Source organism: Lissotriton helveticus, chromosome 10 (genome assembly GCF_964261635.1).
Source record: "Lissotriton helveticus chromosome 10, aLisHel1.1, whole genome shotgun sequence".
Taxonomy (NCBI): domain Eukaryota; kingdom Metazoa; phylum Chordata; class Amphibia; order Caudata; family Salamandridae; genus Lissotriton; species Lissotriton helveticus.
The window spans coordinates 596,489,969-596,513,212 of NC_136071.1; the positions used below are offsets into that span (position 1 = coordinate 596,489,969).

The 23,244-nt window shown below is 45.2% G+C and overlaps 1 protein-coding gene across 2 annotated transcripts in view; it reads left to right on the forward strand.

Annotated features, from left to right (window-relative positions):
• Positions 1–23,244, forward strand: part of CLCN7 (chloride voltage-gated channel 7) — a 313,583-nt gene that overhangs the window by 71,818 nt on the left and 218,521 nt on the right. For both annotated transcript variants that reach the window (XM_078663121.1, XM_078663122.1), the window contains one exon: positions 21,222–21,287. In XM_078663121.1, coding sequence (XP_078519247.1) covers positions 21,222–21,287 — 66 coding nt within the window. The remainder of the gene's footprint in view (positions 1–21,221; positions 21,288–23,244) is intronic.

The window sequence follows — 23,244 nt, forward strand, 5'->3', positions numbered from 1 at the left end:
GGTGGGCTGTTAAGTTTTGCGCCCTCAGAGCAGGGCCTCAGTCCTGGTCCTTCCTCCTCACTCTCAGTATACTCAGGCTTTCCCCATGCTGCCAGCACCTCTCTCCATTGTTCGGCTATTGGGTGCTTCCTCATACCCTTGGACTGTTCCCAGCTGAGCGCTCTACCTTCGGCCCCAGCCCACATGATGACGTCCCTATTCCAAGTCTGAAACTGAGGCCCCTCGGAGACTTCCACTCCACCCGAGGCCCAGTGCAAGGTCTATCCGCCTATTCCCAACTTTACACTTTGGCGGCCTAGGGAAAAGACCCAATAAACAAGTCTGCACTGTGGGGGCCAGCACCTTGCCCTGTCATGTATTCCTATAGGTTCTGAATCGATCCCCCTATTCCTGACCCTATTCTGGTTAAACTAACTATCAAGTTAACTAACAGTCAGCCCATGAGGCAAGAAAAGCCCCCATGATGCAGATACCGTTATCTGACGCAGTCACACTACGGCACAGGAACGTGTTATCTGATTAGGTCATAACGCTTGAGATCTAATTAGACAAGCGACATTCCTCCAGCCCCTGATAAGGCATACGACGTTCTCATAACAAATCAAACCTATGACAACCTGGAAAATCCGTGCGGCCATTGTTTTGATTTCACAGAGAACTTCAGTAAAAGAATGTGCTAACGAGCAAGTCGTATGACATCTTTATTGACGCATCTATGTCCATCTTTACGTCAATCCCGGCACCTTTAAGGTATAAATATTGCCGATCTTGCCCTATGCAAACACACGCGTGGTGACGAGACGGAGCAGCCATACTTGCCGAAGCCCAGAAGCAGAGCAGACCCCGCTGGCAGCAGCCCCGCCTTCCTGACGCGCTGAGAGACGCGCTGCTATCTCCTACCGAGAGACCCAGCACCGGCGCTTTCGGGCAGCCCTCGCAGGCAGCCTGGAATATCGAGACCAGAGAAAGAGATACCATTCCTCATTCATCCTAACTTCCAGGTACAGAACTGAATAACCCCTCACAGAGAATTCTTTAGTTATTCACTTGGCAAAAACAAACTTAACTTAAACTGTAACTTTCTATTCCCGCCCACGCATTAGACTTAGGTCAGGTACACGGGGTAGGCGTATTTAGAAACACCAGTTGAGTACGTTTAGTCAAATGTATATGTGTCTGTAAATATATTTTAATCATTTTAAACATCATATGGCTCAGAAACCATATCAATGTTTTTACAGTATTATTTTATACTATTGCTTTTAATGTATGCACTTTACTTAACTATAAGTATTGCAATAATATCGATCCATTTCTCTTGTACGAGAAAAGAGACTGATCAATAAATAACACCTTTTTATTGAACACGCCCGTCTCTTCCTTTTCTCTACAATCTGATGAGACTAAGAATGCACGTACTGACTGAGTAAAATAATTGCCTTGTGCTCACACGACTCTGGAGATACACTCTTGATTAGGGGAGAGCAAAGTTGTCATGTTCTATGGTTGTCAGAAACTAAATCCCTTCTTGTCTAATCAGGGGAGTTAATTCTTTCCTGAACATTCGAGAAAGTTTCTAGCGAACTCTGAGCTATGCTGGCAAACCCAAAACTTAAGTCTAGTATCGACAGTAGTAGACCTAGTTAACGTCTGGCCTAGGCCTTTACTGCTGTAGGTATTATTCCAATGCGCAGAGCCTATTGGGAAGATAGGAACTACACTACATGGCGCCCAAGGCGTTTGGAAAGGGCGATAAAACTAACGTAAGACATTTAGAGTAACTCAGTCGTGCTTTCTCACTCAGACCCCTTTTCCCAAATACTCCAAAGACGTCTGGAGTGGGTGAAAGGTAATATCCTCCAAAACCTCGCAGGAGGGAACTCCTATGTAAGGTTCTTGGTTTAGTCAACGTTGAAGGATACACTGTTCCAAAATATTGTGCATCTAATCTTTGTTCCATAAGAAACCTGATCTGCAAACAAACAAAATAAGCTTCCTGTCGGTAAAATGTCTGACAATGATGATGAAAGAGAGGCAGTTAGATTAGCAGCTGAAATAGCAGCAGCTGATACTGCAGCACTAGATGCGGATGGGGATATAATACTCATCCCGGTCGCCAAAAGGAAATCTATAACCTTAAAACTTATAGAAAATGGACTGACACCTAGAGGTGGCACAGTCATATTCGTAATTGAGGCACACGAATATCGGCAGACAGAGGTATACTATACATGGATACATTTTCCAGCAGCAAATGCTGTAACAAAGTACTTCCACTATTACAAAATAGAGGTTCCACCCGACATTTACACTCCTTTCGAGGAGGTGGATGTACCACTCAAATTCCAAGAGCATTTGCTCTTATTTGATGGCGCCCTAATACATAACAATCACATTACAAGGCTCGGTCCTTTAGGTAGACCAGGAGCAACGTGGCCGATCTTAGCCGGATACACACCACACCCAGACATCGAAGGGATGTCTACTGGAGAGCTGTTAATACAGCTAAAACAATTACTAAAAATTCATAGACAATTAGTCCAGTATGTAATGCGGACTTCAACAATTCAGCCAGCGATTAAACTTCCACAGCTGACCCCTCACCAGGGGAACACAAATAAAATCACACCACAGAACATCCAATCCTGCCTAGGTAAAGTTCCGGCTAAACGAGAACAAATACCATTCTGGTTGGCACAGAAAATCACCCAAATAGAGGCGGTGTTTCCTGACACCACCCCGCTAGAAAAACACAGGATTCTGACTATATGTCTCCCAATGGGAATCGCACCACACATAGAGGACTGTGATACTTGGGGTACAGTCTTTGCTTCAATCTACACAAAAACGCACGGTGTTCCATCCATTTCGGTAATACCAGATGTGCTAAAACAAATTCAAGATGAATACGGTCCAGAACCAGCTTTAACTCTTGGTATGAAATTACTGAAAGACTTCAAGCAGGTCTCGGCTATATTATTAGCCAATATAAAAGGTGAAGCAGCAAACGTGGCGATCCGCCAGAGGTTAAAAGAGACAGATATAGCAGACCAACCAGCTGAAATTGCCAGAATCATAGAAAAATCCTATGAAGAACTAGGTAGAGATAGTTTAGGTGGAATACCAGTAAAACCGCAACTGACTGAAAGTCCAGAAAAAATATTTTTTAATAATAATTCACCAAAAAAGAACTGGGATGGAAACAAACAATCCAATCCAAAAGAAAAGAAATTCCAGTCCCGAGGAAGGTCTCCTAGGCGAAGGGAGAAATCTCCGAACCAGAGACACAGGTCACCCCAGAGTGACCCCTCTGGGAAAAGATATAACCTTAGAAATAGGGATAATATTAAAAAACCTGATAGATATCAAGACATTGATACACGTCCCTCTCAATCTTTTCAGACTTCCTCGCAGAAATCGGAAAGAAGAGGACGATCAGAACAAAGAGAAGAGCACGCCAAGTCCAAAGACAAGGAACCTGCTCAACAAAAAAAGAAATTACAATTTCCAAAAAAGAAGGTAGCCAGTATCAAGGTAGTTAACAATGCCGAGAATACTGAGGACACAACTGAAAAACGGAGAGTGGGCTCAGACGATGCTAGACAGCGCAGCAGAAGTGAGCATAGCTCGCAAAGTCCTTATGAATCATCTGGAGACAGTGGACACGAATGAATATCTTCAAGTGGAAACTGCAGACACCAGAGTTAGCAAACCCCACAAGATATACGAGATAACATTACGTATAGAGGGAGATAAGACTAGGAAAATAAGGGGACTATTTTGGGATAACCTCTCCAAGGGCTATGATATCCTTCTAGCTGAAAAAGACTGGCCACCAGAGTTTGCAGGGAGTGCCCTCATGGCGAAGAAGTAATTATGCCTGCCTTCTCGAATCAAATCCCGATTCATAAAAAATACACACTTGCTAGAAAGTGGGCAGGGGCCTTAGCACCTGCTTTATATAAAAATCATGTAGGATGGGATGAGGATTCTCCTCCTCACAAAATCCAGTTAAAATCACAACCTACTGCACAAAGGCAGTACCCAATTAAGCAAGAAGCTAAAAAACAGGTAAATGAAATACTAGATCAGCTAGAATACCAGGGGGTGATTGAAACTTGCACCTCACAAATGAACAACCCTTTGTTTCCGGTCTCCAAACCAGACAATTCATATCGTCTAGTTTTGGATTACCGACACCTTAACACATGTTGCAAAACCTTTGCAGTGCAAAACTCACACAGTGCTGCACTAATGAATAACATAGTGCGCAAAAAATACAAAACAACCTTGGACATCTCTAATGGATTCTTTTGTCAAAACATAGCACCAGAGAGCAGATATTTAACTGCATTCTCAGTAAATGGCACTCAAAAACAATTCTGTCGGTTAGCCCAGGGGTACAAGAACAGCCCGGGGGTATTCTCAGCGAGAGTAACAGAATTACTACAGCAATATGATGATGAAGCATTATCTTATGTCGATGACATTTACTTAACAGACGATGACTTGGATACTCACTTGAAAAGAGTGAACACCATAATACTTGGGTTCGCAGCAGAGGGTTACAAATTCAACTTTAAAAAATCCAGAATTGCCCATCTGAAAGTCATATTCTTAGGATATGAGTTATCAAGTGAGGGTAAAAGCCTGGCAGACAATTTCCTAGAGAAATGTGCCGTAATCCAAGCTCCTAAAACACTAAAAAACCTACAGTCAATTCTAGGCTTCCTAAATTTCGGAAGAACATACATTGCAAATTACGCAGAAAGGGTCAAACCCCTTTATGATCTAATTAAACCAGACTTTAAAAGAACCAATTGGACTCAAACACACACAGAAATTTTGAGATCCTTACAAACAGACATGCTAATTAAAACAAAATTAGAAACACGTGATAACACACGCAATCTTGTGATTCGAGTCATCCCAGGGAGATGCGGATTCACATACCTGTCCTCTAATGAGGGAGAAAAGGTACCAATTGCATTCAAATCACACTTGTATACAGAAGCTGAACAGAAATTCAGTAATACAGAAAAAATCATTCGTGCAGTTCAAACCGCAATAGCTAGAGAAAAAGACATAGCTGACGGTAGACATATCACAGTCAGAACAGCAGAATCAGCCTTTGAGGCACTAATAACACTGTGTAATTTACCAACAACAACATTGAATCCGGAATGGATACAATGGATGAATTCAATCACAACGGACAAAGTGTACTACTACTTTGATCCAGAACTAGAAGAATTAAAAAATCTAAAATATGAAAAGACGTATCCTCTGCCAATCGACATTCTGCCTCTACGACATTACGCCTGTGTAATCTATACAGACGGACATGCTCAACCCTCCGTTTGGGGAGAACAAGCATACAACCCCACATGTGAGATTACAAAAGAAGTGTGGCGCGGAGGTAAACTAAGACCTCTATTAACAAAAACACACTCAGTTGAAACTAATTCAGAACAACAAACTGAAATAATAGCATTGAAAATGGCGCTAGATAATGCGGATCGCGAATTCCCGACACTTATAGTGTCAGATTCATATTACTGCGTCAAATCATATAACAAGGATTTGCAGACATGGATTCAGAACGGTTACAAAGATGACACAGATGCACCAATAAAGCAGAAATTGCTCTGGGAACAAATAGCTCTTTTACAAAAAGAACTACCAAGGACTCACGTGACACACTCACTGAGTCATCAGCGTGATGGCGTTCACGTTGCAGGGAATTCATTGGCTGAAACAGCCACAGCGGCAGCCACTAAAACGGCTCCCGTAGTTCGAAAAAAGCGTACATTAAAATACATTGACGGTGAAACAGTGCTGGCAGTGAAAACGTCATCAAAAGGCGACTGCTCAGCGTTACCGATCAACTATCCACTCAATTATACATACATAATCGATGCAAACTCCGTCCCTTTTGCTCGAATCCCTGGAGTGGGGGATAGAGTGATTCCAAACATGGACAGGAGAAGCTTGTTAATCGCAGACGCACACATGGGTGAGGGTCTTGGACACCTCAAACTGAAAGATTCTCTGGAAGAATTACAATCACGGTACTAGTGGCCAGGCATGAGCCTGCATCACACCATGTTTGTAAAAAACTGCCCAAACTGCAACAGAGATCGCAGTGGGGAGAGAAACAGTTTAATACCTCGTCGTATCAAGGCAGATAATATGACCAATAAAAAGCAGGGCTTGCGATTAACATATACAGGCTAGTTTCCACTTATAATGTCGATCCTCAGCACTCGGCTGACGTCCGGACTGTTATACAAAGATTTGCGAGTCTAAATGGCATATACGCTAAGAGCATGCTACGTTCGACCATTGTTTTCACTCAAGCCCTCCGGCCGGGGGGGAAACATGGCCAAATGAGCACAGCCCAGCGGGAATCTTCTCACTTCCTTCCTGAGGGTACGGGATGGTGTAAAGAAAAAACCAAGGCAGAAAGCAATCTATAATGGAAAGGATATTAGGTTCGGGAGCTGGGTGGGTCAAACATCTAATAAGTGTCCAACGTAGTCTAAATAACCTGCCAAGAAATTCTCTGAAGGGATTCAGTCCGTACGAATTATTATTTGGAACTAGAATGATTATCTCTGACCTCGACAGTCAGACTTCAGTGGTTAAAGAAAAAAGCTTTGATGTCAAAGACCGTTTGGCTATTTTGCAGGACTTAAACAAAACAAGAAAAGACCTGAGCAACATACAGTTGAAACAACAGCCAACAACCACTGAAGAATCACCACCTGTCCCAGCAAGACCTGTCTGGATTCCAAAAGTCGGGGATCTAGTCAGGGAGAAGATCGCGGTAAAGAAGGAATTTGGGCCTTCTTACAGAAAAGCAGTTCCTGTCTTGTCTGTCAACGGGACAAGATCAGTTGTACTACCGCCACTTGCTGGTAAAAAGGAGAACCGAGTTGTATCCATCGACCTGGTAAAACCACAACATGTGGCCGATAACAAACAGTAGGCCAAGTGGACTCCCAATAAGTAGCAGAACACCAAGGTTTGCTACCAGTACAGAGGTCCTAACAAAGAGGCTCATCACATTCGAAACGCCTACAGAAGAACAACAAGGACTATGCAACAAGGCAATAGAACTCAGACCTCTGAAAAACCCAAATAAAAACATTTAGCAGAGACACACCAATCTATAATGAAGTACCAGGTGACGATTCAAGAAACAAAAATCCTGAAGCAATTGGAACAATTGACAGAACTGCATCCGGCTACTTCATAAACTTCGATGATTCCTCTGAAAGCCTCAGTGAATCAAAGACACAGCCATCATCAAAATCCTTTAAAGACAAAGCTAAGGAACTTTTGAACCAACTGAAAGAAACATATCTGATTTCTCCATGGATTGAATTTTGGGTGGGTTTTGGTGCATTTATCCTCATACTTTGGCTCATCATGGTATTAACTTTGGGACGCTTCATTGAGGGAAAATATGCTAAAATGGACACAGCAAGTCAGAACATCAACTTGGTCCTCAAACCACACACATCTTCACACGTCGAGAAAAGAGAACTTTCTTCAGCCAACTTCACAGCCAATCCTATACCTGGTGGGGTAGCCTGGGACAACACTGACTATGAAATTTATGGTCCGGTCGAGATCCTGAAATATCCACACCAAATCAAGATCTCCTTGAGTGACTTTGCAAAACCAAACTCATTTGCTGATGATTGGGACTTCGAAAGCATTAATAACATGATGTCTGACTTAGTAATGTCTGCTAAATTTACAAAACATGATTATCTGCAAGGTTCTACAAATTATGATAGTATGTATTGCTATAACCACTATGGTAACCATTTTTTACATAAATCTGCACAACCTAGAAATGTTTTAAACTATAATCAATGGGAACATTGTGCAACACCTCCAAAAGGGAGCTCAAGAACCGTTTACGACAAATATTCATATTTTTCAGGTTTTAACACAAGTAATGCTGAAACATTCTATTTTAAATTGTCAAACAAGACAGGGATGAAAACCATGATAACCAACACAAAGTTGATATATTCAGATTCATTCTTCGAAGAAATGAATACTTTTGGATTTGATTATTGGGACAAAAATGTTGATTTGAAAAGTGTTTGGGGTACAAAAGAATGGCAAGTACAGGGTTTAGAAGCTTTGTTTAGAGCTTGCATGATCCCAGAACAAATGATATTTTTAAATGACACTGTTCAACAAACCACCTGTCTTGGCCTAGCCAAAATCAAAGATTTAAATAAACCGTCTATTCCAAAGCCAACAATGTTTAGCAATAGCTCTGATACGGATGAAGAGATAGACGTAAACCATATATTAAACCAAAACAGAACACATCCTGATTGGAAACAATGGTTAATCTGGCCCACAGATACAAATAACTGTCAAGACAGATTCCTGAATAAAACACAGGGGTTCAAAATGACCAGGCCAGACCCTAGATATCCCCAAAGACATCACCCAGGGATAATAACAACCTACAGTGTGGGCAAATTATGCCTTCAGTGGCTACAAACTTCCACACTGCCTGAAATTAAGCAACACCTAACTTTACTTACTGATGGTGCTGACTTGCGTGATTTCATAATGGGACCACGCAAACAGCGTCAAAAGCGTTTCATAGCAGCCTCTGTATATGCAGCATACAATGAGGCCTGGAAGGTTAATCAAATTGAAACAGCAGAAAGAATACGGGAAATTGACCGTATTAATTTGGAAAAATCACTTTCTGTAGTGGACAATGGGTTAATGACTCTGTCCTCCAGAATTTTTTCATTGGACAGCATTGTGTCTTCAGCAATCGATATATTATCGCAAGACTTACTGTTATTACAACATGGTCAGTCACAATTGCGTTCTATTGTACAGCTTGGCTGGACGTTACAAAATCTGCGTTCAGGCTATGTGCCTTGGCGTTTAATCAACACAACGTCACTATTCCAAATCTTTAACCTTACTGATAGACAAATCGGTATGGCGCAAAAGGGTGCTGATTATACAATCTTGAGCATTGAAAAACTAGAAAGATTACCAATGACAATGTCAGAACGACCTGTCAGTGAATGGATAATCCACGGAATCATAAATATTCCAATCTCAACCTTCAGGTTTCAATACTGCCAAAAATATATACAGGCTGGCATGTACGAGAAATTGGGGAAGGGGTACCTTAAAACAACTTGGAACCTGCCCTATTCACATGCATGTGTCAGTAATAAAGGACAGAAAGTGTTTCTTAGTGGCAACAATTGTGCCATGTCACTAAGCGGCACGCTTCTGTGTAACGGAATTAGTTTGCATGGAGCCTGTGAAGGGAATTCATACAACCTTTCATGTCACCAGCAAGGCGCACCTGCAACTGAAATAGAACCATTCTTTCAAAGACTCTATAATGGGAGTTACATTCTTATTGTAGACCGCAAATGTTGTAGTCTTATGCCCGGGACTCCTTATCTAGTCACTACGACTGCGAAGGTCAAGTGCTGTGGACGTTCTTTGTTCCCCAGCTCCTTTCCAGACAGGGAGGCAAGGGCATGGCCCAGTTTGAAAATTACTTCTATTCGAATAGATACTTTAAGCAGAATGAAAACAGTGCTTCTTCAGACGCCTACAAGGCTCACGTCATCAAAAGAAACGTATGATCTACAAGTCGCAAGGACGACTGCAGAGATACATACATTATTATCGACTAATTCCCCCGTACATTTCGCGGAAATCCTGAGCGAAATCTTAAATATTTCTGATACCACTGGGGTCTCAAAGGTATTTAAGACAGTATTTTCGATGGCATTAACACCATTCAAAGCCATACTGGGTATTTTTCCAGATTTCGTCCATTCGATTTTTGGCGGACTTCCCCTGATCCTGGGACTAATTGCAGGAATCCTATTCTTAGTCCTTATTTTTCGTTATGGCAACCCATGTCACAGATCAAACTCTCGCGACAATGGAAGAAACAATCCTAGCCATTGGATACCGGGACCGGATATCAAAAATCCTGGGACTCTCCCGGCTTAGAGACCTGAACATGACTTGGTTTCTATCATTTCGACCAATGTGGCAAAGGTGTGTTTTACCTGTATTGAGGTGTCTGCTATGCGGAGAAGAATGCGTGTTAGACACCTGTCTGACGCTACAATCGGATGCGCCAGTGGATGCAGATACATTGTTGGTTCCTACCAAGGTTCACGCTTTGTGCTGCCCTCAAAGGCTGCCAATCCTGATGACGGCATTCGTGGAATCTTCACCACTACGATTGAAGAGTAGTGAAGTTCAAGATGAAAGCAGCATCGATCAGGTACGACCTTCTGTCAGCAATCATGCGCACGAATGCATGGTTACACCTATTTCCGACTTAGTGGAACTTTCCCATGAAGCTGTTGACAGTTTTTTCGAAAGCCTTAATGATATGATGTTCTCTCCAGAACAGAAATAGAGACTTTTGAGCAAGCTCGCACACGGCGTTCCCTGAATTTGGCCTTCAACTTTAAAAATAAAGTCACATGAACAATTTTTCCCACCAGTTCACGGACAACAATTTTTTAGCAGCCCCAAATTATTTTTTACAAAATTTTCGGGACACTTATCTTCTGCTTAAAGTAAGAAACTATTCCTAGAGAACTAAGATTTCTATTTTTAGATACTTTATAAACTTTAGTTGCCCGCTGGTATGTTCACAAATATTTTATTATGTGATGAAATGGTCTCGAACTTTCTTTCTGTATAGCCATATTAAGAGCCATTTCATGTGTATTTCTCATATACCAATTAAGCAATAATGTCTACAAATGCGTGTTTTCTTTAGCGTTTAATTCATAGCTTAAGTGCATACAATATATATGACTGCAATTTTTCAGTATATTTGAAAATTTCAAAATGCATTAATGTATTTTGGGGTGGTGAGGTATACACTATACTCTATAGTATGTTGTACTATGTTATACTATGCATAGATTAGTAAATATGACCATAGTTAGCGTGGAGTGGGTGTCATGTATTCCTATAGGTTCTGAATCGATCCCCCTATTCCTGACCCTATTCTGGTTAAACTAACTAATAAGTTAACTAACAGTCAGCCCATGAGGCAAGAAAAGCCCCCATGATGCAGATACCGTTATCTGACGCAGTCACACTACGGCACAGGAACGTGTTATCTGATTAGGTCATAACGCTTGAGATCTAATTAGACAAGCGACATTCCTCCAGCCCCTGATAAGACATACGACGTTCTCATAACAAATCAAACCTATGACAACCTGGAAAATCCGTGCGGCCATTGTTTTGATTTCACAGAGAACTTCAGTAAAAGAATGTGCTAACGAGCAAGTCGTATGACATCTTTATTGACGCATCTATGTCCATCCTTACGTCAATCCCGGCACCTTTAAGGTATAAATATTGCCGATCTTGCCCTATGCAAACACACGCGTGGTGACGAGACGGAGCAGCCATACTTGCCGAAGCCCAGAAGCAGAGCAGACCCCGCTGGCAGCAGCCCCGCCTTCCTGACGCGCTGAGAGACGCGCTGCTATCGCCTACCGAGAGACCCAGCACCGGCGCTTTCGGGCAGCCCTCGCAGGCAGCCTGGAATATCGAGACCAGAGAAAGAGATACCATTCCTCATTCATCCTAACTTCCAGGTACAGAACTGAATAACCCCTCACAGAGAATTCTTTAGTTATTCACTTGGCAAAAACAAACTTAACTTAAACTGTAACTTTCTATTCCCGCCCACGCATTAGACTTAGGTCAGGTACACGGGGTAGGCGTATTTAGAAACACCAGTTGAGTACGTTTAGTCAAATGTATATGTGTATGTAAATATATTTTAATCATTTTAAACATCATATGGCTCAGAAACCATATCAATGTTTTTACAGTATTATTTTATACTATTGCTTTTAATGTATGCACTTTACTTAACTATAAGTATTGCAATAATATCGATCCATTTCTCTTGTACGAGAAAAGAGACTGATCAATAAATAACACCTTTTTATTGAACACGCCCGTCTCTTCCTTTTCTCTACAATCTGATGAGACTAAGAATGCACGTACTGACTGAGTAAAATAATTGCCTTGTGCTCACACGACTCTGGAGATACACTCTTGATTAGGGGAGAGCAAAGTTGTCATGTTCTATGGTTGTCAGAAACTAAATCCCTTCTTGTCTAATCAGGGGAGTTAATTCTTTCCTGAACATTCGAGAAAGTTTCTAGCGAACTCTGAGCTATGCTGGCAAACCCAAAACTTAAGTCTAGTATCGACAGTAGTAGACCTAGTTAACGTCTGGCCTAGGCCTTTACTGCTGTAGGTATTATTCCAATGCGCAGAGCCTATTGGGAAGATAGGAACTACACTACAGCCCACGCCACCTTGAGCTTGCCCAGCACAGCTTCCCAGAAGGGACGTAGGCTTTGACAGTCCCAAATCATATGGCCAAAGTCTGCACCTGGGTGCATGCATCTGGGACATAGTCAAACTTCCCGCATATGTCACATTAAGGCAGTGAGGTGTCATGTATGACGTGTGTATAGTTGAATTATATGTATTATAAACGTATATTGCGAGAGATCTTGTTGGGATAGTGGGATAGTGCGATAGTGCAAGACCCTACGCCACTCTGAGTCTGAAAGCTGTCTGCTCACGATTCTATCCCATTTTGCCCGTAACCTGCACAAGGGACCCACTGACACTGTTTGCAGTGTAGCATATAGCCATTTCACTAGATGCCATGCTGACCCGAGGGTAAATAAGGCATGTAGTACCGGGTGTGTCTCTGGTTCTTCCCTCCCTTTGTTCCATAACTGTGCAAATGTGTGCATCAAGGCCTCATACTGTAAGAAATGGCCTGGGGGAAGTCCACACTCCTCAATCAACTCTTTGAACGGAAGCAGAGCTTTCTCCATGTAGCAATCCCCAACATTGTCCAACCCTACCTCCGACCAGCGAGCCAATTGCTCGCTCAAAAATAGAACTTGGATGTCGCCATGCGGTAACCACACAAGGGGCAATATAGGGCTATACTTGGTGGTTCACTGTTCCTTGCTCTGACACCGTCTCCAGGTCTGGAAGGCCGTGCACTGCAATAATGAACAGTACGGGGAGGGCGATGCTGGGATTACTTGCTTTGCCATCTCTAGTCTGGGGCAGGATTCCGGGTGTGATAAGCATGTGCCCTCCTCGTACACCCCCTCCACCCACTGCGCCAGCCACTGTAGTTGAGCAGCGAGTATATAAAATTCAAAGTCCGGTACCCCTAGCCCACCCTCCGATATAGGGCGTTGTAGTGTTTTAAGAGACACCCTAGGGTGCCCATCTCCCCACACCAGATTTCATAGTAGGGCTTTCAAGGGGCGGAACCAGCTGCTTGGTATAAGGACCGGAAGGTTGACAAAGAAATTCAATAGGCGAGGGAGCATGACCATTTTAGATGGGGAGATCAGGGCCATGATGGGTAGTTGCAATGTGCGGCAAAAGTCCATTCAGAATCGCAGCGAACGTAACTCCCTGCCCAGGTTTCCTTCCTTCAAATCATCTAGGGAATGGAATATGTGTGTGCCCAAGTATTTAAAAGTACACTCAGCCCATAATATGTCAGCCATCAGTGTCTCAAGTCTATGCGTCGGTCCTGCTACCGGAAACAGAAATGTCTTAGTTTTATTGACTCAGAGGCCCGAAAGCAGCGTAAAGTCATCCAGGATTTGTATGGCCGCAGAGGAGTCCGTGACTGTCTCTGACAAATATATCAGCAGATCATCCCTGCATAGTTCCCCGGGATATTTTATACTGTCTGGAGATTATTCTGCCTGTTTTAACCCTTGCCGTGGGTGTAGCATGTAGGAGTCGCACCCACTCTTCCCCCAGGCCCATACGCAGCATCACCTCAAACAAGTACTCCCAACCCACTGTGTCAAAAGCTTTTTCTAGGTCGACTGTTGGAACCCCTGCGTGGTGATTGGATGGGGGCCTCGACATGGTAGAGTATGGAGTAGAGCCTGTGAAGGTTATAAGAGGTGCTGCGAGATTGGAAAAAAACCATTCTGGTCGGGGTGAACTCTGTGTCCTCTTGTGGGAGTAGCCTGCCAGCCAACACCTTACTGAGGATCTTAAAGTCCAGATTAAGCATGGAGAGGGGCCTGTAATCTTTCACTCCAGCCTCTGTCTTCATAGTGTTCGGGAGAGGGACCACTAGGGCCGTCTGAGTGGAGCAGGGCAACTCCCTGCTTTCATACGCGGCTGCCTACAGCTTGACTAATTGCGGTGCTAACATGTCTGTAAGGCATTGGTGAAAATCTGCTGGGAGGCCGTCTGGCCCCGGCGTTTTGCCAGAAGCTAATGCACTAATGGCTGCTTTGATTCCCTGCAAACTTATCGGTTCACCCAATTCCTCCCGATCCGCCTCATCTAATGTTTTGAGCGATAGAGGGCCCAGGAACCCGCATATAATCAGCCGGGAGGCTACAGCCGGGGCCGTGTACAATCGCTCGTATTATGCTAAAAAGGAATCATTAATTGCGTCCGGGTCGTACACCACGTCCCTGGTATCTAAGCTAAGTTGCGTAATTGGCGATCCCCCTAGTTCAGGTCTAATTAGCCTTGCTAGTAGTCGGCCCGCCTTCCCTTACTCCCTCTGCACTCTATCCAAGTAGTCCTTGCAGTTGTAACATCTCAGCCGCCCTATTGCATCGTTATATTTTGCACGTGTGGCCTGTAGTGTCACGCAAACAGTATCATCTGTACCCGGAATATTAGCTAAGCTGCGGATGCTCCCCTTCAGATCCAAAATTTCTTGACAGAGCTCCCTATGGGCCCCACTTGCCTGTACCATACAGTGACCCCTTATGACAACCTTAAATGCCTCCCACTCCACTTGAGAAGATGCTGTGTTGGCGTTAATGGGGGAAGTACGTGTCCAGGAGTGCATGTAATGACGTGCGGAAAGGAGCATCTTCAAGCATTGCCGGATTCAGTTTCCAGGTAGGGATCGGCGGTCGCCTTCCCGGGGGCTGGTGTGTCAACAGTGGGCTATGGTCAGACACTGTGCGCCCGAAGTATTCGGTGTGTATGATGGAGCTATTAAAGGCAGGAGAGAAAAGAAATGTATCAAGCCTAGTGTATACCTGATGCACCGGCGACAAGAAGGAATACTCCCTATCTCTGTTATGTTACAAACTCCAAGTGCCCTCAAGGCCCCAGTGGGATATACAAGTGCGGAATCCCATAGCCGTGCGGTGTGACTGAGACCGTAACAAGGGAGGGTGCGAAAGGTTGGTTACAACATCCACAATTAAAGCCCCCCCCCCCCCAGTATTAGGTAACCATTTAAGTTATTAGCCATTAAGGCAGAGAAGTACTCCAGGAAGCTGATCTGGTCTTGATTAGGTGCGTATATATTTCCAAGTGTCGCTTCCTGACCCGCCAGCCTTCCCGTGATCAGGGCATACCATCCTTCTGTATCCAACCACGAACGCTCTGGGGCAATAGGGACCACCGGCTTGACCCAAATCAGAACTCCCCTGGCGAAAGCTGAGGAGGTGGTCACGAAGACCTGGCCTCTCCATCTTCGCTTCAGCTTCCCAGCTTCCTGACTGTTCAGTTGTGTTTCCTGAAGCAACGCAATGTGTATGTCCCTGCGACTCCGGTATGAGTAAATATTGTGGCACTTTGCCATAGACCCTATACCACGAATATTCCATGTTAGGAACCGTATAGCGTTACGAGTGTCAGCCATTCAAGTTGAGTATCACAAAGCAACCCATAAAAGGAAGCACTCCCCCCCCCGCCCCTCCCATTCATGCACCCCCCCTGCAAACATCAAAACATAAAAGGCAAACAAAAGGCCCCCCATGTTGATCAACTCCCCTACCCCAGGGCAGTGCGACAACGGTCAGCCACCCAAACAACGTGTGAAAAATTTGTACTGGATGAGGCTCTAACCTGGTAAGGCACTCAGTGGCGGTTAGCCAATGAGACATAGATCAGGGTGCGCAAACCATCCAAAGCGCACCGGCCCCATATAAGGTGAGGCAGCTCAGGACCTGGATCAGCAAACCGCAGGTCAACACCCCTCCGGGTAGCAAAGTCACCTCAACGTTCCAACGGCCTCAAATAATGTCGTCCTCTGTCTTCAGCGTCACCACCGGCAGCTTGACACTGTCACTGCAGGAAGTGTCGGACTCATTTTCTTCAGTCTCTCTTGAAGAGCGGGCCTCCACCTCTGGGACGGGACTCTTGCCCTGCATAAGCGCTGCTACAGCCTGCAACGCTTCAGCCCTCTCCCTCTCTGTCTGTGATGAGGTTGGTTTCTTTGTGGCCCCTCTACCAGGTAGTCTTCTGGAGTGCTTCCCAAGCTCCGTGGCTTCCCGCAAAGCAGATCCATAGCCCGTGCACCGTGGAGTCCCAGTCTTGTAGGCCTCTAACCAATCCCAGGCGTCTTTGGGATTTTCACAGTGGTGGGTTTTCCCATCCAGTATAATACGCAGCCGGGCTGGGAACATCAGAGAGTACTGGAGACCTTCCTCTCTCAATGCCTTCTTGATCTCTAGGTACAAAGCCCGTTTCCTTTGCACTTCCAGTGTATAGTCCGGGAAGAGGGAAATTCTGCTGTTATCCATGGTGAAGGAGCCCTCCTCTCGTGCCTTTTGCAGGAAGAAGTCTGTCTAAAAAATGGAGCAATCGAGCCACCAGAGGCCGCGGGGGTCTCCCAGGCGCCAGTGGTTTGGCTGGCACTCTATGGGCCCTCTCCAGTATATAAAAGGTGGACAGGCCCTCGGGTGAAACCACACTTCTGAGCCAATGTTCCAAGAAGGACACCATGTCCCTGCCCTCCGCCCCTTCTGGCAGGCCCAGGACCCTGATGTTGTTCCTCCTGTTGCACTCCTCGGCATCTTCAGCCCTCCGGGCCCCCATCTGCTGGTCGCGTGCTTTCTGTTCCAGCGCTAGTTCAGCAACACTGATTTCAGTCTCTTTCTCCCACTCCGATAGCTTCTTATCTTCTTCCACCAGTAGGCCAAGCCCCACTTTGACAGTGCTGATTTCTTGGTGGAGGGTAACCTTTGTTTCAGCTTTGGCCTCGAGTATTTTACTCAGCTGTCGTTGCACAGGATCCTCTGGGGTAGATTGCGACTGCTCCTGGGCGTTGTGGTCTGGGTCATGCGGGCCCCCCGCCTGGTGGCTCCTGGGTTTGCCCATTGTGCCAGGTGACTTGTTAGGCTTACCGGGAGGAAGAGGTCCGGTAACTGCTATTCCACCCCTTGACGCCACGTGGTGAGGCACCCTATGTTCCCTGGTCCATGGGTCTCGATGTCTGCCCCCAACGACCCGGCCCGATGGGCAGCCCGGTATTGGGCTGACAAGCTCCACTCAGTTGTATAGACTGTGCCCCTCGGACCTGGGGCAGGGTAAGGCTGTTGCAGTCCCTAATTTCCGCCCATTTTGGTCCCACTCTCGATGTTGGGGCTGCCTTGTGGTCTGCGCCTACAGCCACGTGTGTGTCGACTGTTATCCAGTGCACCTCTGTGGGTTGCCTGTGTTCTCTGACACTCCCGGAGCCTGTGGCACTGCGCCACACTTTTGGTGGATACCGCGGTAGGCTGTGTCCAAACCCTAGCCAACCAGCCAAAGCAGGCCACAGGTATACTCAGGAGCAAGCCTCCACATCAACTCGCGCCTGTGCCTGGCTCTCACCAGCTAGCTATGATTCTGGCCTCACCTGGCCTTCTCAAGGCGCTGCATCAATTTCTCCTGGTGAGGCCCAGTCCCCTATGGGGGAGATTGGCAAAGTCCAGGCCTTGGGATATGCCCCTGGGCCCGTGCGAGGAAGCTGATCAGCTCTTACATCCCCCAGAGCCAGCACAGGTCAACACGAGCCCCGATCCAGGCTCCGATTCCCGTCCAATTTCCAGCTCCTCACCTCCGAGACACTACAGCCACATGCCGGTGCTCCGCGCGGAGGGGACCACACCTCAGCTGTGCACCTGGGCCAGTCATCGGCTCAACAGACATGAAGCGCCCGGTCCAGGGGTAGGGAGCAGCACCGTTGGGATCACTCGCCACCAGGCGCCCGCACCAGATCCTTCCATCAGGGGAAGCTCCGACACGGCAGCGGTGCCAGGCACTGCTTCCACGCCAGGTAATCGGCGAACCCGCAGAGGCCTGCCCACTGCCGTACGGGAGCCTCGGGGTACGTTTCCGCCGTCGCCCAGGCCGCAGCTGCCTGTATTTAGGCCAATAAATGACGGCTGGCATGGAGCTCAGAGCTCACGCATCCGCCATCGCAGGCTCCCACAACAACCGAGACTCTTAAACACATACATCCTAAGTTTCTCCCCATAAAACCTGTACCCCACTACTAAACACAATATTATGCACTTTATGCCAAATATATTATTAGGACTGGAGTAAGAAGAGTATATTATTCCTGTCCCTGTTGTGTAACACATTTCTGGATACAGAGTTGAAATAATGTTCAAATCTTTTGGAGGCAGATCGTTATGTAAAGTCGAGATTTGGATTGTCTCAATTTAGCAATCTCTGTTTTAGAAAAGTTGTGCTTTTTACACCGAGAACTGATTTGCTTTGTCTTTGGTACTGTCGAATATGACGTCTGCACCTCCGGATGGGCACTCTAATTTGGACTTACCGTACCTTCACCACTAGCACTGGACAGCTCTGGGTTATGGCAGAGAATTCTTTGTATCTGATTGGAGAGGTTCAGTAGCTTGCCAAGGCTAATGTAATGTTCTCTTGTGCAACAGCATACATTTAGGCCTTTGGATGCATATCTGCACTCCTAATATTGATGGGCTCAGTGGATTTGAGTGCACAGGCTCTATGCCATTCAGCCAGTGGACTGTGTAATGTATTGTTACATGTTTTAATACATGTATAGTGTGCAACCTGTTCCCCTTTGGGCTTGTAAAATTGGCATGTAGTGTGTTCCTCCAGAACTGACTAACCTCTGCACTGGTGTTGCCTTGTGGTCTAGATACAAAAGGGGATGATGGACGGAGCGTTTGAGCAAATCAAACACTCACCCCCAGTCAACTGATCTGGGTTTAATCCATCACCATTCTTTAGCCCACTCAGCCACCCCAGTTCAGACATGGCCATATGCAAATCAGTCTGACCCTGTGCCTCATGGGAACAGTCCAGCCCGAACTGCCAAGCCATGTCTTCCCTGGACCGGAAACAAGCATCCTGGGACCGGTTTCGGATTCATAATCCTCATCAGCCAGGCTATCTTGAATCCAGTGGCCAAGTGAGCAAGGGACTCACGTCTGAGCATACCCTGCCACACTTAGGGCGAACTAAGCGATACAAAAGGGGATGATGGACGGAGCGTTTGAGCAAATCAAACACTCACCCCCAGTCAACTGATCTGGGTTTAATCCATCACCATTCTTTAGCCCACTCAGCCACCCCAGTTCAGACATGGCCATATGCAAATCAGTCTGACCCTGTGCCTCATGGGAACAGTCCAGCCCGAACTGCAAAGCCATGTCTTCCCTGGACCGGAAACAAGCATCCTGGGACCGGTTGACTGAAGACGGCTGTAATGCCAGAAACCGGTCCTCGAAAGCTTGTTTCCGGTCCAGGGAAGGCATGGCTTGGCAGTTCGGGCTGGACTGTTCCCATGAGGCACAGGGTCAGACTGATTTGCATATAGCCATGTCTCAACTGGGGTGGCAGAGTGGGCTAAAGAACGGTGATGGATTAAACCCAGATATTTTGACTGGGTGTGAGTGTTTGATTGGTTCAGATGCTCCGTCCATCACCACCCCCTTTTGTACCGCTTTTGGCCACCATAAGTGTGGCAGGGTATGCTCAGACGTGAGTCCCTTGCTCACTTTGCCACTGGATTCAAGCAAGCCGGGCTGAAGACGGCTGTAATGCCAGAAACCGGTCATACGAAGCTTGTTTCCGCTCCAGGGAAGGCATGGCTTGGCAGTTCGGGCTGGACTGTTCCCATGAGGCACAGAGTCAGACTGATTTGCATATAGCCATGTCTGAACTGGGGTGGCAGAGTGGGCTAAAGAACGGTGATGGATTAAACCCAGATCTTTTGACTGGGTGTGAGTGTTTGATTGGTTCAGATGCTCCGTCCATCACCACCCCCTTTTGTACCGCTTTTGGCCACCATAAGTGTGGCAGGGTATGCTCAGACGTGAGTCCCTTGCTCACTTTGCCACTGGATTCAAGCAAGCCGGGCTGAAGACGGCTGTAATGCCAGAAACCGGTCCTCGGAAGCTTGTTTCCGGTCCAGGGAAGGCATGGCTTGGCAGTTCGGGCTGGACTGTTCCCATGAGGCACAGGGTCAGACTGATTTGCATATAGCCATGTCTCAACTGGGGTGGCAGAGTGGGCTAAAGAACGGTGATGGATTAAACCCAGATATTTTGACTGGGTGTGAGTGTTTGATTGGTTCAGATGCTCCGTCCATCACCCCCCCTTTTGTACCGCTTGTGGTCTAGATGGGCTTGTAAATGTACAAAGCTTTTCATCTGTGGAAATGGATTACTCTTGGCCCTAGGAAGATTTTCATGTTTCTTTTTTCAAGATTTAGCTTGCGGTCAGCATAGGATTGCACCACGTTCCACACCTGTGGATGGAGGACACTGAATCAGTACAGTACTGTGAAGCACTGTAACTCAAGCTACATTGCAAGGGTTAAAGTGGTATGCCTCGAGAAATGGTTGAAAATTGGCATCGAGGTGTATCACTTTTGAATTTAGGACTGGATTACATGAATGGTACAAGGGTACTTTTTCACCTATGGCACTGGGTAACCAGAGGAGCGCATTCTTCTTCATGTTTCAGTAGTGGGAATGTTGGCACGAAGATGCATAACAACGTACCTCCTACTAGGTGGCTCAGAGAATCCGCATGCAGAGAGAAATAAGACATGAATTCTTCATTGTTCTGTTTCAGGAGCACAAAGAATGTGTGAAAGAATGCAATGCAGTTCTGAGCACTTTGGTGGCTGTGTATATAAAAGTTAGATCAATGGTACTTCGTTCACTGGGGGTACAACCCTGAGGGCTGCGTGTGCCTTCTTTGCATTGGAGATGAATGTTCTCCTGATGCTTAAATGTGTTATGCCTGAGTACGGTAGAGCCTTGGGGCTGTCATATGCACATAGTTTTCTTGAGAAATAGGGGGTGTGCAGCACATGACAGATTGTTTTTTTTCCCATTTAGAGCCTGGATTATGACAACTCAGAGAACCAGTTGTTTATGGAAGAGGAGCGGCGCATTAACCACGATGTGAGTAAGATATCTACATGTCCGAAAGCAAGATTAAAAAAAAAAAAAGCATATGCTCACAAAGGTCACAAACCTCATACATGTATGTTAATGCTTCTTTATCAAGTTTAACTATTTTTCGATTTGATGTTTAATTTGTTTTTGACTCCACTACCAAATGCTTCATTGTTTTACTGAACTTTTACACACATGAAGCCCAACAGGAGAAAACATTTCTAAATGTAATCCTCATTTTTTATAAAGTGCATTTTTACAAGAATTAAACTGCATAGATTTGAGTTTTCAAATAGACATGCTCGTGTTCTAGAAGGAATAACGCTGGTAAGACCACCGAAAAGCATCATCCTATGTTTGAATGCACTGACTAAAGAATGATTAAATAAAAGGATATTTGACCCTTGGAGTACAGGGTTTATTTTACTATGCACAGCAGGTCTTGCCTGTCCACTGTTGGCCCATGGCCGATAATGACTTTCTTTCCTCTCCACTGTTTTAGACATCTGCCATTGTGGCCCCTCTTGGCCAGCATTACTTGAGATCACCTTCACCCCCCTTTGGGGGCTAGATGCACATAAATTAATTAGAAAGCTGTCATTGAACTACTGCATTGAGTGGAAAGGCCCTCTTACCCACCATGTTTTTGGGACCTTTTTCCCCAGTGACCTGTTTTCTTAAATCGTTTGTTGTGACACCTGCCTCTGTGTACCATGGTTGACGTCATTACTCTTATGGTGATTTTATTAAGTGTCACCAAGTTCTGTGGGTAAATTATTATCTGATTTAATGTGTAGTGTTGATTTGTGCAGCACCTCTCTATTTTAAAACCGCTTGGAAGCTTCAAGGTCTTTTATAACCAACCCTTTGGTTTATTAATGTGATCTATATTTATTTGAATTTGATAAGGATGTGAACCTGTGCTTCTTTTTTTCCTGTTGGGGATGAAATTGGTTGCGTTCAATGTTTTTTTAAACTTTCCTTGCGAGCATCCAGGAGTTAACAAATTTGGCAGTAACCTCTACTGTTCAAGGGAGATGCTAACACCTATAGCGCCTATGTAATACAGGGCGAACTCAAGGTGGAATAGGACTCACCAGAAAAACAGCATGCCGTGCTGCCAACTTCAAAACGGCACCCAGAGTTATCTTTAGGAAATGGAATTGTTGATGTGTGGATAGAAAAATCACAATTATGGTGTGAGCTTTGAATGAATTTCCACAGAGACCAATAAATATGGCTGCATTTGATAAATAGATTTATCTGAGGTATACCTTGTTCGCTCTTTAAACTGGCTGTTGTAGAAGGCGTCCTTCAGAGAAGTTAATTGAATGCATATGTGATGTAACAATTGGCTTAAACAGTTATAGAATTAAGAAAATAAAGAATGTAAAATATCAGATTTTATTACACAGAATCTGATATAGAGATCAAAAGTAAAAAATGATTGGATTGCTTTCTTATAAAAGTAGGCTTATAGGAGCCATGTCAAGCAATGCATTAGGCTGACTATGGTTTTAAAGCACCGCCCCTCCCTCACTCGAGCGGGAGACCGTGCATTTGTTTTGGCACTGAAAGCAGTGCCCCAACAAGGAATTTGTTTATGGGAGAGTCATTTAATCATGTGACACCTTAAAAATACTTTTACTGTGTAGTAGTGGCAAACATTTAAAAAGTAGCTAAGGGAAAATAAATGTTCAGCTATTCTGGACTAGTTCCTCAGGCACCAGTTCTAGATTTCCAATTGCAAGGAGTTACCAACAGCCTGAGGTCCACCGTATAATATAAGATTATGACTGCTTTGGTTTCTTTTCACAGTAACTTAAACTCCTTTTGGACACGGTGCATCCTGCACTTATCCAGTATTGGAAATATGGGCTGGCCGAACAAAAAATACAGTTGCCATGAGTATCTTAGATCTTTTCCAGTGCTATCCAACTCTCTCTCTTCTCTATTTACAATC